Source organism: Micropterus salmoides, unplaced genomic scaffold (genome assembly GCF_014851395.1).
Source record: "Micropterus salmoides isolate LMB-PRFRI ecotype aquatic unplaced genomic scaffold, ASM1485139v1 Ms_hic_scaffold_6, whole genome shotgun sequence".
Classification (NCBI taxonomy): Eukaryota; Metazoa; Chordata; class Actinopteri; order Centrarchiformes; family Centrarchidae; genus Micropterus; species Micropterus salmoides.
Window position 1 is genome coordinate 23,456,099 of NW_024044348.1, and position 14,344 is coordinate 23,470,442.

The 14,344-nt window shown below is 44.1% G+C and overlaps 1 protein-coding gene across 1 annotated transcript; it reads right to left on the reverse strand.

The window, feature by feature from the left end:
* Positions 1 to 189: 189 nt before the first annotated feature.
* depdc7a (DEP domain containing 7, paralog a) lies at positions 190 to 9,477 on the reverse strand. Its single transcript, XM_038701315.1, has 9 exons — positions 9,112 to 9,477; positions 5,516 to 5,978; positions 4,629 to 4,759; positions 4,284 to 4,476; positions 2,098 to 2,318; positions 1,868 to 2,010; positions 1,662 to 1,787; positions 1,297 to 1,375; positions 190 to 1,177 (listed from the first exon to the last, which is right to left on the reverse strand). Exons 2-9 carry the CDS (start codon positions 5,968 to 5,970, stop codon positions 954 to 956), a joined length of 1,572 nt encoding a protein of 523 aa, XP_038557243.1. The 5' UTR covers positions 5,971 to 5,978; positions 9,112 to 9,477; the 3' UTR covers positions 190 to 953.
* Between the last annotated feature and the right edge of the window lie 4,867 nt (positions 9,478 to 14,344).

Sequence of the window (14,344 nt, forward strand, 5' to 3'; positions counted from 1 at the left end):
GGTGTCTGTTTATCTGTTTTTAACAGAGAAAGCCATGAATGGTCAATGAGAATGTCTCAATTTGAGACTCTCAAATCTCATTGAATATTATCGATGCTCAGTGGATAAAATATTTGACATGCCAAATGTAATTTGCTCTCGACATCCCAATATACACATTTTGTTTCTACAACAAAAAATGTCCATATATGAATGTTTGACAAGTCAAGTTTAATTTTATTAAGTCCGGCCAAAATATGAACACGATGTGTGTGGGTCAAACTTAGTCTGGGAATGTGGAAGCGATTTCCTCAGCTGATTTGAAAGAGTACATAAACCGTGTTTAAAATACAACCATGAAAATGCCACTAAAACGCGGCTATGGTTTTAGTTAAAAAAAACAGAAACTTGCAAACATCTGTTTTGCTGCTTTGTTGCAACCAAAACAAAAACCCAGAGGGCTGATCCTCATGAATGTCCTTGACTGTTTACTACAGCACAACATCAGACTTTTAAATTTCCAGGATCAAATTTCCGTTTTGAGGGTTCCTCTCACTGTGCATTGCATTGTATATGAGAAACCACATGAACAGACACATTTTGATTGCTAACACTGTTCCTATTGCACAAGCACATAGAATATATCCATTGAAAAGTCACATATAGACTTGTCCTTACTGGCTGCAGACACAGAACGCCAACAAGACGCACTGCAGTGTGGAAAAAAAAAGAAGAAGAACACTTGGTTCTTTTTGTCATCTGGGAAAGTAACAGTCTCACATATAGCTGACACACACATTTCATGTTAGTGTCCTGCACCAAAGAAATTGAAATAAATAAATCACATTCTTGTTCAGTAGTCTAAACTATTTACATACAAGCAAATAAAATCCACTTACACTAGTGCACATAATTTACATCACATTAGCTTTTGTCCTCTTTTTACATCGTAATGCATGTTAAACTAATAAATATCACTGTAGCAACATGTTGACAGTGGACAATCTATTTCCAAAGTACTGCACAAAAATCTCTGGGTGGCCTTTATAAAACTGTCCCATGAGGCGTCTCTTTTCTTTGCTGGAGAGTTTAGGGTTCTCATGGATCGCCCGGAGTAAGGACCAAAGTTCCTCTTTAGTGGTTTTTTGTGCATTTTCTGAATATGCCTTAGCACTTAGTCTTGTGCAGTATGCTGATCCTGCAGTAAAGAGAGAGCGGAGAAACAGAAAATGAGTAAAGGATTTGTACAAGTGGTCACACAAACGGTTAACAACAAAAAAGTAGATCGATGAATAGCGACGAGGAAAATCTGCGGACCTGTTATCATATCTGGATCCTTCCCTTTCACGATATTCATTATTCTGTCACTGACCATCTTGTGCAATGAAACGGGAATCTGGTGGAAAAGAGAGCACAATAAGACATGAGGTTTCTGTTTGTCTTGTTTTCAAGATCAAATATGAATATAATAAAAATTATGATGATTATAATTGTGTTTGTGGCTGTGTGTGATCAGACACATTTGACTTATGAATTAGTAATTAGTAATATTTTATGTCAGGGTCACAATCCTGCTTCTAAACAGCCAGCATTTTATCAACCCAGTGACTATGTTCTGCAGAGATGTTGATTGTTACTACCCTCTTGCAAAACTGTACACACACTAGCCAAGCGACACTCACTTTGAACAGATCACAGTGGTTGTCCATCATGAACAGAACCATCAAGTCCACCTTTCCTTTGGAGAGTCGTCTGCTGTAGACGATTGCACTTGAGAAAGACCTTTTCACCGCCATCCGGTTCTCAATCTGACAGAGAATTATTTTGAGTTAACAAAGACCCAACATACACCTGTGCAGACTCACACGAGATGCACTCGCACGCTCACCTCTTTGTGCAGTTTGACCTCCTGTGGTTTGGCTGCGACGGCCATGAATCTGAGGAGCCTGCGTAGCTCCTCCCTGCTGCGAGAGTCCTGCAGCTTCAGGCTGAGCTGCAGAGTCTCTAGAGCTTGCTCCTGCTTGCCGTTCACTGACAATAGACCACGCATGCATGCATCACAACAAAAGCCTCATCAACAACAGGATTACAAAGGGATCCGATAGCTCGTCCTCTTACCGAGTAGCTCCGAGATGCCAGAGTGAATGTCGAAAACGTGGTTGTTGAGCAGAGGTGGCTGCTGTGTGTGTCCGTAATGCTGAGCCAGGACCTCATAGAGTAGCCTCTTACACTGGAGCAGGTCGCCGGCACAACCAGACAAACCTCGACTGACCTCCACCACCAGTTCATCAGGCAGAAACTCTAGACAGTCCACTGCCCCTGACATCCACTCATCAGCCCTGAGGGAGAGGGAAGCGCGAAGATTTTAACCCTTGTGTAGTGTTCATATTTTTGTTATTCAGCCAGTGTTCGTGGGTCTGGTGGACCCGCTGCATTTTGGGGTTTTTAATTCAACACAATCAAACAATTTTATGTTAAAATACTCAACAGACGTTTACTTCATCCCAATTACAAGCAATATAAACAGCATATATGGTTAATATTTTCTCTTTACCTTTGTTAGATCACATTTAAGAATTAAAGTGCTACTCGTTTTTTTGTTTATTTTTTACTAAAATGATGATAAAAAAAGAAAATCAATTATAATCAAGGTATGAGTGGAAAAATTCAACAAATTTACAAATGAAGCAAGGTTTTTCATAACTATTGACTTTGGTCCTGTGGCTCGTCTTCGTTTTGGAACTAGGTGATGCTCAATCTCATCCTCTTCTTCAAAGTCACTGTCTTTGAAGACTCGAATTGTCAGAAATGTGATCTTCACATTCTGAAACCTCTTCTTGTACATCATCAAAATCTTCTGTCTCTTCCAAAATCAATTGCAAGGCCCTCTGAGCAGTTAATCTTTTGGCCATCTTGATCAGTTGTGGTAAGAAACCACACTGGTAAAGCTATATTTATTGTGTCCCGCCCCCAATTTAGAGAAAATAAATATTGGTTCCCACAAGACAGAGGGTAAAATGTGCGGGAATGTGAGAGCAGATGGTGTTGGTACTTAGATTTTGCAACAATGTTGCAACCTTGTGCGGGAACGGCAGGTGCAGAAACACAAAACTCACACTCACACACACACACACACACACACACTGACAGGAGGAGGACAGAGTAAAGGTACACAGGTCCTACAGTTTCCACACTTTTATTAGCCTCGGGTCCAGTGGACCCGGACATCCTGTGTGTAATGTAAATGTGTAGGGGGGGTGTACAGTGTGTTTTCATTGAAAATGTGTTCTAATATATATTCTTCACAGAAAATGAGCCAAGGCCAATGAGTCTGAGTTTGAAACAATAAATAATCGTATAATTTTTCTTTTGATAAAATATGAAAACGGGTCAAACAGACCCGAACACCATACAAGTTAAACACGGCTGACAGTTTGGTCCAAGTGAAGAAACAGAGATAGAAAGATGGTCAGATTAGCAATTGACCTTCTGTGATTTAGAAATCACTCGACTGCCTCCACTGGGCATGGATTTGGTCAACACATGTAGGTTAAAACCAGGCTAAACTTAAGGTTATTATTCATCTAGATTACATAATAAAACAATAATTTTATCATGATTATTTTCTTAAGTAGAAGTAGCAACACCCCACTATGAAAACACTCAGTTACAAGTAAAAGTCCTGTGTCAAAATGTCACTTAAGTGTAGAAGTATTAACAAAAAAATGTGTCAAAGTCCTCATCATGCAGAATACCCCCTGTCAGTGTTACATTGTTATATTATTTAATCATTATTATGGATGCGTTCAAATAAAAGTGGCACGTTCATGTTTAATGTAATGAACTAATTTTAACTGCCTCATTATACTGCTGGGTAACAATGCATGTTTTGCATGTAAAACATTTATCTCGACTATAAGAGGTAAATATAGCTTTTAAATAACTGTGGTGGTGCAAAAAGTACAATAAGCTGATTTGAAATGCAGTGGAGTGTTGATAAGTATAAAGTAGCATTAAATGGTAATGGTAAGGTACCTCAAATTTGTATTTACAGCACCAGAGTACATATACTTTTATTTTCCACCCCTGTATATAACTTTAGTTTCACCACCATTTCAACGACTAACCATCATTTAGATGGTTTAAGCCTATACATAATTTTGTGTTGAATTGTAAGCAGTTATATTGAAAAGGCACTGGTAAAGAGTCAAAACAGTAAATTAGAACTGATGGATCACATATTTGAATTAGAAAATGAACTTTTATAGAAGACTGTCAAACTGTTACAGCCTTAAAGGACTTACTGTGCTTCACTGAAGGCCTTGAGGACCTCTCGGTCTAAGTAGCTAGATGTGTACAACAGGTCAGGGTCACTGTCCATGCCGTGCAGGGGAGGCCGCGATGTGTCTCTACCCTCTAACAAGTTCTCCAACAGGGGGAGCTCTATCAGCTGCAACAGTCTGAACACCGCCTGCTGGTGCCACACCTCATCCACAACTGTGAAAACACAGAGTTGCAAGCCATTTGGGTCATAGGCAAGTTACACAGACAATCCAACATGTCGGAGTCAGCAAGCATTTGCTGCATGAAAACATGGTGCATGTTTTACGTCACTCTCCTGTGTCATCATCAGATAGGAGACAACTTACGCTGTTGTGAGAGGCCGAGGTTGATCATCTGAGGGGTGATGGTCGAGCTCAGGTTGAGGTTTCCCAGCACATCCTCCACTGATTTGTCTGATTTCACGGGTGAGATGGTGGAGTAGCTCAGTGCCTCTTGTCTGAGGAGTCAAATAATAACAGCAATCAGTGGAAATTATTGAAAAACAAAACAGACTTATTATGGGAACAAATGTGGCACCAGGCTGCACGTTTTCTAGTACCTGTGATTCAGTCATACTTTGGGGCTGTTTTGATGGTCATTTTATATCAAACAGACAAAATAAGTGCTCAATTTCTGGCATTGACCAATTTCTGATGAACATTAAATAGGATGTGTGACTTTCCTGTTGATTTACATTATTCCCATGATGACTTGACTTGGCCAATGCTATAAATAAGAAAAGCCTCATTTAAACTGTTGGAGCACATTGTTCCTCTGAAGCTTTCATCCCCCATTAGGGGCATCAGGCCTGTTCTCTGGTCCAGTCTGGAGCTGTCACTCACAAGGTGTTGAGGCTGTTAGCACAACATGGGTAATGCATCCTGCCTGTCTTTTTGCTACATGCTCCACGGCCTCCCTGAAATTTAATTCTAAAACTACAGGAGAATCAAATGACTCTAAAGCTTTTGATTTTGCAATTTATGTTTGGATTTGAATTTAAAACACACCATCACTCGCTCGTAATGAGGGGGTTAATGGAAATTATCAAGAGTATCAAGACATGACTGCTTGATAGGACTTCAAGAGGTCATGCCTCACTAGTTTTCAGGGGCACCCAGTCTAAAGTTATACTGAATTTGGGATTAGCTCTGGAGGAAGGAGAACAAAGCAAATCAAAAATAAGACCTGAAGGTGTTATGACACCAGTCTGTACCTTTCACGTGACGGACCATAGCTGTTCTTGTTCCGTTTCATGCTCGGTGAGTCATAACCGCTCTCTATGGTACTAGTGGAGTGAGAGTTGGCGTTGGTCAGTGATGATAAGGAGCTGGTCGTTGGGCTCAGGAACCTGTACAGACTGCAACTACTGTCCTCAAATGTGGCTCGCTTTTTTTCCTTCCCAAATACTTTAACGCCCACCGGCTCAAACACCCTCGATTCCATCAGGGCCTGACAGAGGCGGACGGCCTTGTAGCGGGGCACCGCCTCTTCACCAAAGAAACGGTTCAGGGTGATGTGTGCCAAAACCACGTCCACGGCCTCTGAGCCCAGGAAGCAGTCATGGTAGGACTTCAGGTTGTGGCGCCGGCGCTTGACCTCCACGTTAGTGTGGAGATTAGAGATGATGCTGCCCCAGATGTAGGTGGCCCGGAAAGGCTTCCCAGCCATGCCTTGTTCTGATGGAAGATGAGGAGAGAGAATCAATGGATGGAAAAGGGGGAAGGTGGCAAAGACAATCAGAGGCGTATGAATGAATACTAGCTGGAAGCTTCGCATGTGAGGATTCGCTGCTTTTTTGTGGTTTACATTGTAAATAGAAGATCTTTAGGTTTTGGACTGTGGACAAAACAAGAAATTTGATGTCATCAAACTCAGGTTCTGGGAAATTTGGAAGCCTAACACTGTGAGGAATTTTTTGTACTATTTTCTGAAATTTATAGATGAAGCTTTTAACTTTAATTAATGAGGTAAATAATCACCTGTGTAATAAATTAGGAAAATCAAAAAAAACCAAGATGAAAATAAACTTTCATACATGCAGACACTAAAACCATTACACAACTTCAACTTTCATAAACACAAGTATTTGTGGTGATCCACTTGTTATTCCATGATGGTCATTCTCAGCTTTGTCTATTGTCTGAGCCCTTTCTCAGAAACTACAGGAACAGGCTTTCTGTCTTCACCAAACACACACTTCCTACTCCTCTGTGTAATTTCACATAATCAGAATCTGAATACAAGTAACTGTGTGTAGGTGTCACAGCACATGGTCCAGGATCAATGCTTCTCATGGGGGTCGTAACCGAACCCAAATCCGCTTTTGAGGCATGTTTGTACAGTGTGTTCAAATTATTTGTTTTAACTCACTTAACAGATGATTAACACCCAAAAATCAAACACTGCAACCACCCAGTGTAGATTAAAATCAAACAGTGTCATCTTGCCTGATTTTCTTACCATACCAGACACCCGATGCAATCTTCGCCCGCTACACTCAATCACACACACACACAAGGAAACAGAGACAATGATCATATTGTGAGCCTTCTCTCACAAGAGATTTCTTGATATGTAATTTCCAATGGATGGGCTGCATTGGTACTAATATGTACAAATCAGAGGAGGATTTATGCAATCAAACATAGACGTGTTCAACACTTCATCATGCAACTTCTCAACATTTCTGAATATCTGCCCATCTGTGGCTGATGGAAAACGACTTGTGTCATCCACCGCAAGCCAGACCAATGAAAGAAAGCAGAGCTGAGATGTTGGCTTTCATCTCACAACAGGAAACCTTTAAAGCCCGTTGAGCAAATGTTAGGGGAGGATCTGAGAGGCTCACTGAGGCCAGAGGCCATAAATCAGGCGTTGTCAGCATCAGTCAGGCTCCATGTTATGATAACACAACAAGACAAATACTATTACTGACCCATCTGTAAAACTTGACAACAAAAACACACTGGAACTGTGCAGCAGCAGCAGCAGCAGCAGCAAGCAGATGTTTGGCCACTTGTTTCAAAAAAAATAAATAAAAATACAACAGCTCATAAAGAGCAGGGGATCTGGATGATCTGCTGATTAATGAGATACATCTATGTCAAACGGCGTCTCCCTCTGGGGGAGAAGAAACTGTCCTGAACAGGGGATTTGCATATTGGGGGAAGAACAACTGCAGCAGTTGTTCAAGGAAGAACACTTCTCATCAGTGTGTATCCATAATAGGAATCATGGGAAATACAATAGGCTGATGATGCATTAACAAAATTTAAATATTTCTGTCATTATTTTAAGACACTCAAGTTAAAAATATATATCTTTAAAATAAACAGTCACTTATAGCGTTATAGTCACTATAAACTCAGTGTAAATGCAGACTATCACAGGAATTAGCCTATCTATTTTTTGGTAGTAATAAGAAACTGCATTATCAGAATGAAATCCTTGATTTAGGAGTTAGAGCAGGACCATCTGGAGAATCCCATCAGGGGTCCCTGGATTAAGCTACCATTCACACAATAAATCCGGATCTGATCAATATCCATTAAGGCTTGTTAAAATGGAAAAAAGAGGGGGTAGGTGTGGGTGAAAACGATGTTGTTGAAAACCCAGTTTGTCGCCAGACTTCGTCCCCATGACTCCGGTCCTCCTTATAAAGACCCAGCAGATAGACTGCGGGACGATGCAAGAGGGGACTGATCTTTTCAGCCAAGGACAACAGTTCATAGTGTGTTTGCACACATCAGTGCAGGTAAATAATCGCAGAGGGAGCAGCGCAGGAAACACATGGGAATCTTCCCCTTGTAAACACGGTGTAAGAATCTACTCCCAAACCCGAAGCTGTATGCTGTTACCACAGCTGCAGCAGTAAAGCAATAGCATTAAGTTCATTTTTAAGGACTGTTGCCTTAACCTGCACCAAGCGCAGGCCTGATGATTTCATGCAGTGAAAATGCGCTGTGGCACCATTAGACCAAAAGCAGCAGGTTGTTAATAGCCTGTGGCAGATACCTTCATTCCTCCAACATGCTGAGACTATAGTGAGATTAACTGATCAAGCCTCAGGGAATGAACGCGCTGAACCTCGGTGGGCTATCGGCCCACGTGTGGATTTGAACCCTCATATCCTGTGTGACATATAGGGTATGGTAACTTATACACACAAACACACGCACGCACACGGAACCCATACCATCCTGTGTTTAAACACAAACACTGCTGGCTGCTGAGTCGCCACTGAGCATAAATGTCATAGAACAGTAGCCTATTCTTACTCACAGCTTAAAGCTGCTACAAAACATCAAACGAATTCATAAAACCTGTAAATTAACGTGCACGCATTATAAACACATTTTCATATAATAGCTTACACCTTACAATATGTTTAGAGATAGGTTTAAATTACAAAGGCGACATAAACATTGTAAAGAGCGTATAGAAACAGTGAAATTCGATTTTAAAAAACTCTACTGTTTGGCTAAGTTGAAAAAAAATGTGATTGGCATTAGACCCGTTGTTGTTAGAAATAGTTGTACAAATAGTCCCAAACACACGGTGTGTGTAAAATACATTAGACTATAAAGCATGGAAACTTATATTTCTACTTACATTCAGTAGTTTCAGTCAAATCCAAGTTAGCAGTAACTTAGGCGATACATGCAAATGTTATGTGAGGTTGTTTTTTTTCCTTGTATTTCTTAAAACATCCCATCGTAACACAACAGCTTACAGAGCTAAATTAGACAAACTCTAAACTCTTAACATCATCTACTTTTTATCAGCTAATGGTGATTAAATTATTATTACCTGGTGTTCGGTGAATCGGTGAATAAAAATTTCCTCAGTGACTGTAAAGACAGCCATTCAGACCAAGTCCTTGGTGACGCACGCAACTAACTACAGTCAACGTCCGAAACCGTGCCCGCCCACTGCGATATATATTATTCATGTCCCAATCTGGCCGGGTCCTGCCTGCCCGGGCTTTAGCATGATTATGAGGCTCCCACCGTTTCCCTGATGTTTAACAAAAGGCAATAACTCTCTTATTCCTACATTTGGGCAAGGCTTCCTGAATTGAAACAGGAAATGAAGTAAGAGGAATGGTTCAGACATAATCTACCACAAAGCTTGCCAAGAGAAAGGTTTTACCTTTACAGGTAGGCCTAATGGTTTTATTTTATCACATGAAAGCATTAGTCATTATAATGCATTTCTGAGTAGCCAAAGGCAATGTGCAGAATTGCTCATATTTCCTGCTTAAGTCCTTTATTAAACATGTTTATCAGTTTATTTTACTGGTCAAGTAAAATACTTTAAATATAAAGGAAATACTAACCATCCAGGAAGTTTTTACACAATGTTGCACTCAACAAGTCACACCCTCAAAGCCTACACAAGAGGTAAATCTGATCTGATAAAGACCTACAGTATTAAACAGTAGGTGTTAGACAGATATGGTTATTCCCAAGAAGAGAAGAAGAGGTAGTTTGAATGATTTGGGATTTAAAGGATAGAAATGCAAACACTGAGAATGGGGATGTTTTGGATGAACAGTTTTCTCTGTTCTACAGTCCAAACAGTAGTCTACTATGTCACTGGGGGACACAGCATGTGACTGCAGGTGCCTCAGGTGTCAAAGTGGCCCTGATGCTATTTCAGCTTGTCTGGGATAGTCTACATGACTCACATGAAATAATAAACATACATACAAACCCTGGAGTGAGCTGTGGAGACAGATTTCATGTACTGAGGCTCTAACCTTGTGCCTTCACAGTAAGATGACACTGTAAACCCAATGTTGGTTACTCGCTGAAAGGAAGACTGCTGTCATCATCATGAAAGATCGGTATGGTGCAACAGGCGAGGCATATAAAAGGGGCAAACCGGTTTGATTACTGTCCAGTTTGATAATTTTACACCAGGTGAAGTGAGAACGCATGTTCACTGGTTTGCATTCTTAGACACGGCAGGGAAGGAATTGTCTTCCTCCTTGTTCACATACCTGTTGAGCTGCTCTTGAGCAAGGTAGAGTGCTCTAGTGAAACTGCAGGTTGGACATGTGCGCAACTTTAAATGCGGCACTCCACCAATTTTACACTGTTCTGTTTGCTCGTCAAAAGGAGTACTACTGCATAAAAACAGTTGCTAAAGTTGCATTATGTAAATTTAGGATCCGGTGTTGGTTGTTGTAACTTTAACAAGCTGTATTAAACTCAACTTTTCTGTTGTTGTAGATGTATTTTATATTGGCACAGCCATCATGTTCAAAACAAAGAGAATCAAAGGAAACAAATAAAATCCACACCTTAAATGAATTGCAACTCTGTGCTTTCAGTTAGAGTGAGAAGCCTTTGGTTGAGGGCAAAACAGGTTTTACAACTCATCAAATGAATGCTGTTTTGTAAACGTGCCTTCAGTGCTTTAGAGTGAAAAGTGTTTTACACCAACACAGAAAATCAGATAGAGAAAAAAAAGAGAGAGAGAGAGAGAGCACTCTGGTTAATGCAATCAGAAATTCTAGTCCACAAGGTCAAAGCAGTATTTACTCTCCTGCTTCTCTCCATGTGCCCGGAAAGTCCTGCATATTTCCCTTTTTTCTCCCTTCGTACTTATCAGCCATGCAGTGTTAGTCAAATCATAATTTGTTTACTTATGACGATGATGACAAATATCCAAAGGAATTTTCTTTTGTTGTTTTGTGCTCCAGCATGACACGGAGAAATGCAAGAATCAGATCCATTGCTACAACTGGGAGATTTATGAATACACTGGTGGATGAAGTATAGAAGTCCTGTACAGATACAATTGATAAAAATTAAAAGCACAAAAGTACCGGCTTTTCAAAATACTTAAGTATCAAAGGTAAAAGTAAGTAATTAATATAAGTATGGTTATGTTTGTTAGGGGTTGCTGACATGAAAGACAGAATTTAAAAATAAAGTAAGCAAATTTTTCTTTTTATTAAACAATTCATTGTTTGTTAAATTCTTAATAACGTGTGTGTGTGTGTCAGTGGTGAACGAAGTATTCAGCTCTTTTACTTAAGTAAAAGTACTAATACTGTAACGGTGGGAGACAGAACGGACCCAAACGCAACGCTGAGGGTTTGAAAAAAGAGGTTTATTGAGGAAAAAGGGTTCGAGGAGGGGACGGGTGGAAAGAGGGGGAGAGGCAGACGAGGACGCGGGGAACCGAGTAGCTGGAGGAGCGGAAGGCGCTTAGGCTGGAGGCTTGAGGGAGGCTGGCAGCCAGGGAGGAGAGGGCGCGGAGACTGGGGACCAGGCGGGGTGCAAGAGGGGAAGCCGGGGGGCGTCGTGGAGGCGGCGAGAGGAGGAGGCAGGCAAGCCCGGCTGGCCGAGCTGGGAGGCAGAGGTGAGTGAACCTGGCAGGAGGAAACAGAAAGACAGGTTTAGTAAGTAACGGGGACGTGAAGCAAAGGGAAATCTCAGAAAAAGCCAGAACGAAACGGCGACACCAGGTCAGGAGCTGTGACAATCGAGCGAGGATGGAGTGGAAAGCCGGGGTAAAAATACTGGTCGTGATGAGGCTGATGGCTGGCAGGTGCGGCGGCTGGGGATGGAGGTTGACGAGGTGCAGGTGTGGGTAGCCAGCCGGGCTCCGGAGCAGAGAGGGAGAGAGCACACACAGAGAGAGGGCACAGGAGAAACCAGAATGTGAGGGAAAGGAGAAACAGGACACTCACCAACAGCCGGGCTGCCACTGCCCCCCCCTCAACGGACGCCTCCAGGCGGACCCCCCGGTTTATCCGGGTGAGCTCGGTAGAAGTCGGACAGGAGGGAACGGTCCAGGATCTGACTGGCAGGGATCCAGGAGCGCTCTTCCACCAGGTACCGGTAGCCTCGGCCTCTACGTCGCACGTCTAGGAGGCGGCGTACAGTGTAAGCGGGGTGTCCGTCGATCATCCGGGGAGGGGGAGGCGCTGCCACTGGTACAGAGAGGGAGCTGGTGGAGACGGGCTTGATCCGCGAGACGTGGAAGACTGGGTGGACCTTCAGGTGAGGGGGGAGGGTCAGGCGAACTGCGGAGGGGTTGATGATGGCCTCGACGGGATAGGGGCCGATGAACCGGGGGGCGAATTTCTTGGAAGTGGTTTGCAGGGGGAGGTCTCTGGAGGAAAGCCACACTTGTTGTCCTGGCCAGTAGGCGGGGGCTGGAGTGCGGTGCGCTGCAGGGCGGCCGTGGCCTCCCTCCAGATGCGGCGGCAACGGCTGAGGGGACCGCTACTTCCGCTTCCTGGGACGGGAACGAGGGGGTTGATAGCCCAGCGAGCCCATGAAGGGGGACATACCAGTGGCAGCGCAAACCTGGGAGTTATGGGCGTATTCGATCCAGTGGATCTGAGAGCTCCATGAGGCGGAGTTTCTGTACGCCACACACCTGAGTGCCGCCCCCAGGTCTTGGTTGACACGCTCGGCTTGTCCGTTGGTCTGGGGGTGGTAACCTGAAGAGAGGCTGGCGGTGGCGCCAAAGGCGCGGCAGAAGGCTCTCCAGACCTGAGACGTGAACTGAGGGCCCCGGTCGGAGATGATGTCCAGCGGGATGCCATGCAGACGGAAGACATGGTTGATGAGGAGGCGGGCGGTTTCCAAGGAAGTGGGGAGTTTGGGTAGGGGGACAAAGTGGGCGGACTTAGAGAAACGGTCGACGATGGTGAGGATGACCGTGTTCCCGTTGGATTTGGGGAGACCGGTGACGAAGTCTAAGGCGATGTGGGACCAGGGGCGACCGGGGACCGGGAGGGGGCGGAGCAGACCGGCGGGTGGCTGATGGGAGGATTTGGCGCGGGCGCACACCTCACAGGCGGCCACAAAGGACCGACAGTCCTTATCCATGGAGGGCCAACAGAATCGCTGGCGAAGTAGGAAGAGGGTGCGGGCCATCCCGGGGTGGCAACTGAATCTGGAGGCATGCGCCCACTGGAGAACCTGGGAGCGGACACTCGACGGGACGTAGAGGCGGTTAGGAGGCTCGAGGCCGGGGCCGGGTTCAGTGGACTGGGCGCGGCGAACAGCGGATTCTACCTCCCAGACTACAGAGGCGACGAGACAGGTGCGGGGCAGAATGGTGTCCGGGGGGTTCGGGGGAGTGTCCGGGGAATGGAGTCGGGAGAGGGCGTCTGGTTTGGTGTTTCGGGACCCAGGATGGTAGGAGAGGGAGAAATTGAATCTATCGAAAAATAGGGCCCACCGGGCCTGGCGGGAGTTTAGTCTTTTAGCGGTCTGGATATAGGAAAGATTCTTGTGATCTGTCAGGACTAGGAAAGGGTGTTCAGCCCCCTCAAGCCAGTGGCTCCACTCCTCCAGGGCCAGCTTAATAGCCAGCAGTTCTCGGTCCCCCACGGTGTAATTTCGTTAGGTGGAGGAAAGACGGAGAAGAAGGCGCAAGGGTGAAGCTTGTTATCTTTGGGAGAGTGCTGGGAGAGGCAGGCGCCGACACCCACGTCCGAGGCATCCACCTCGACCACGAACTGAAGGGAGGGGTCAGGGTTGGTGAGGACGGGAGTGTCCGGGGAATGGTTTCAGGAAGTACCACAGCACTGAGACTACCCTGCTTAAAGTCACCAATGACCTTTTAATGTCTGCTGATGAAGGTATGTGCTCAGTCCTGGTACTCCTGGACCTTAGCGCTGCTTTTGACACCATTGATCACAACATCATGTTAGACAGACTGAGGCACTGGGTGGGGATCTCTGGTATGGCCCTAGAATGGTTTTCATCCTACCTGTCAAATAGGAAGTTTTGCGTGTCTGTAAACAACTATGTCTCTTCGTTCTGTCCAGTTAAATATGGTGTGCCTCAGGGGTCGGTCATAGGACCCATTTTGTTTTCCTTGTATCTGCTTCCCCTTGGACATATTATCCATAAACATGGTATTTCTTTTCATATTTATGCTGATGACACACAAATGTACTTGCCCGTCAGATCCACAGACCCTGGAATGCTGAGTTCACTTACCGACTGCCTTTGTGAAGTTAAAAAATGGATGTCAAATATTTTCCTCCAGCTGAACTCAGACAAAA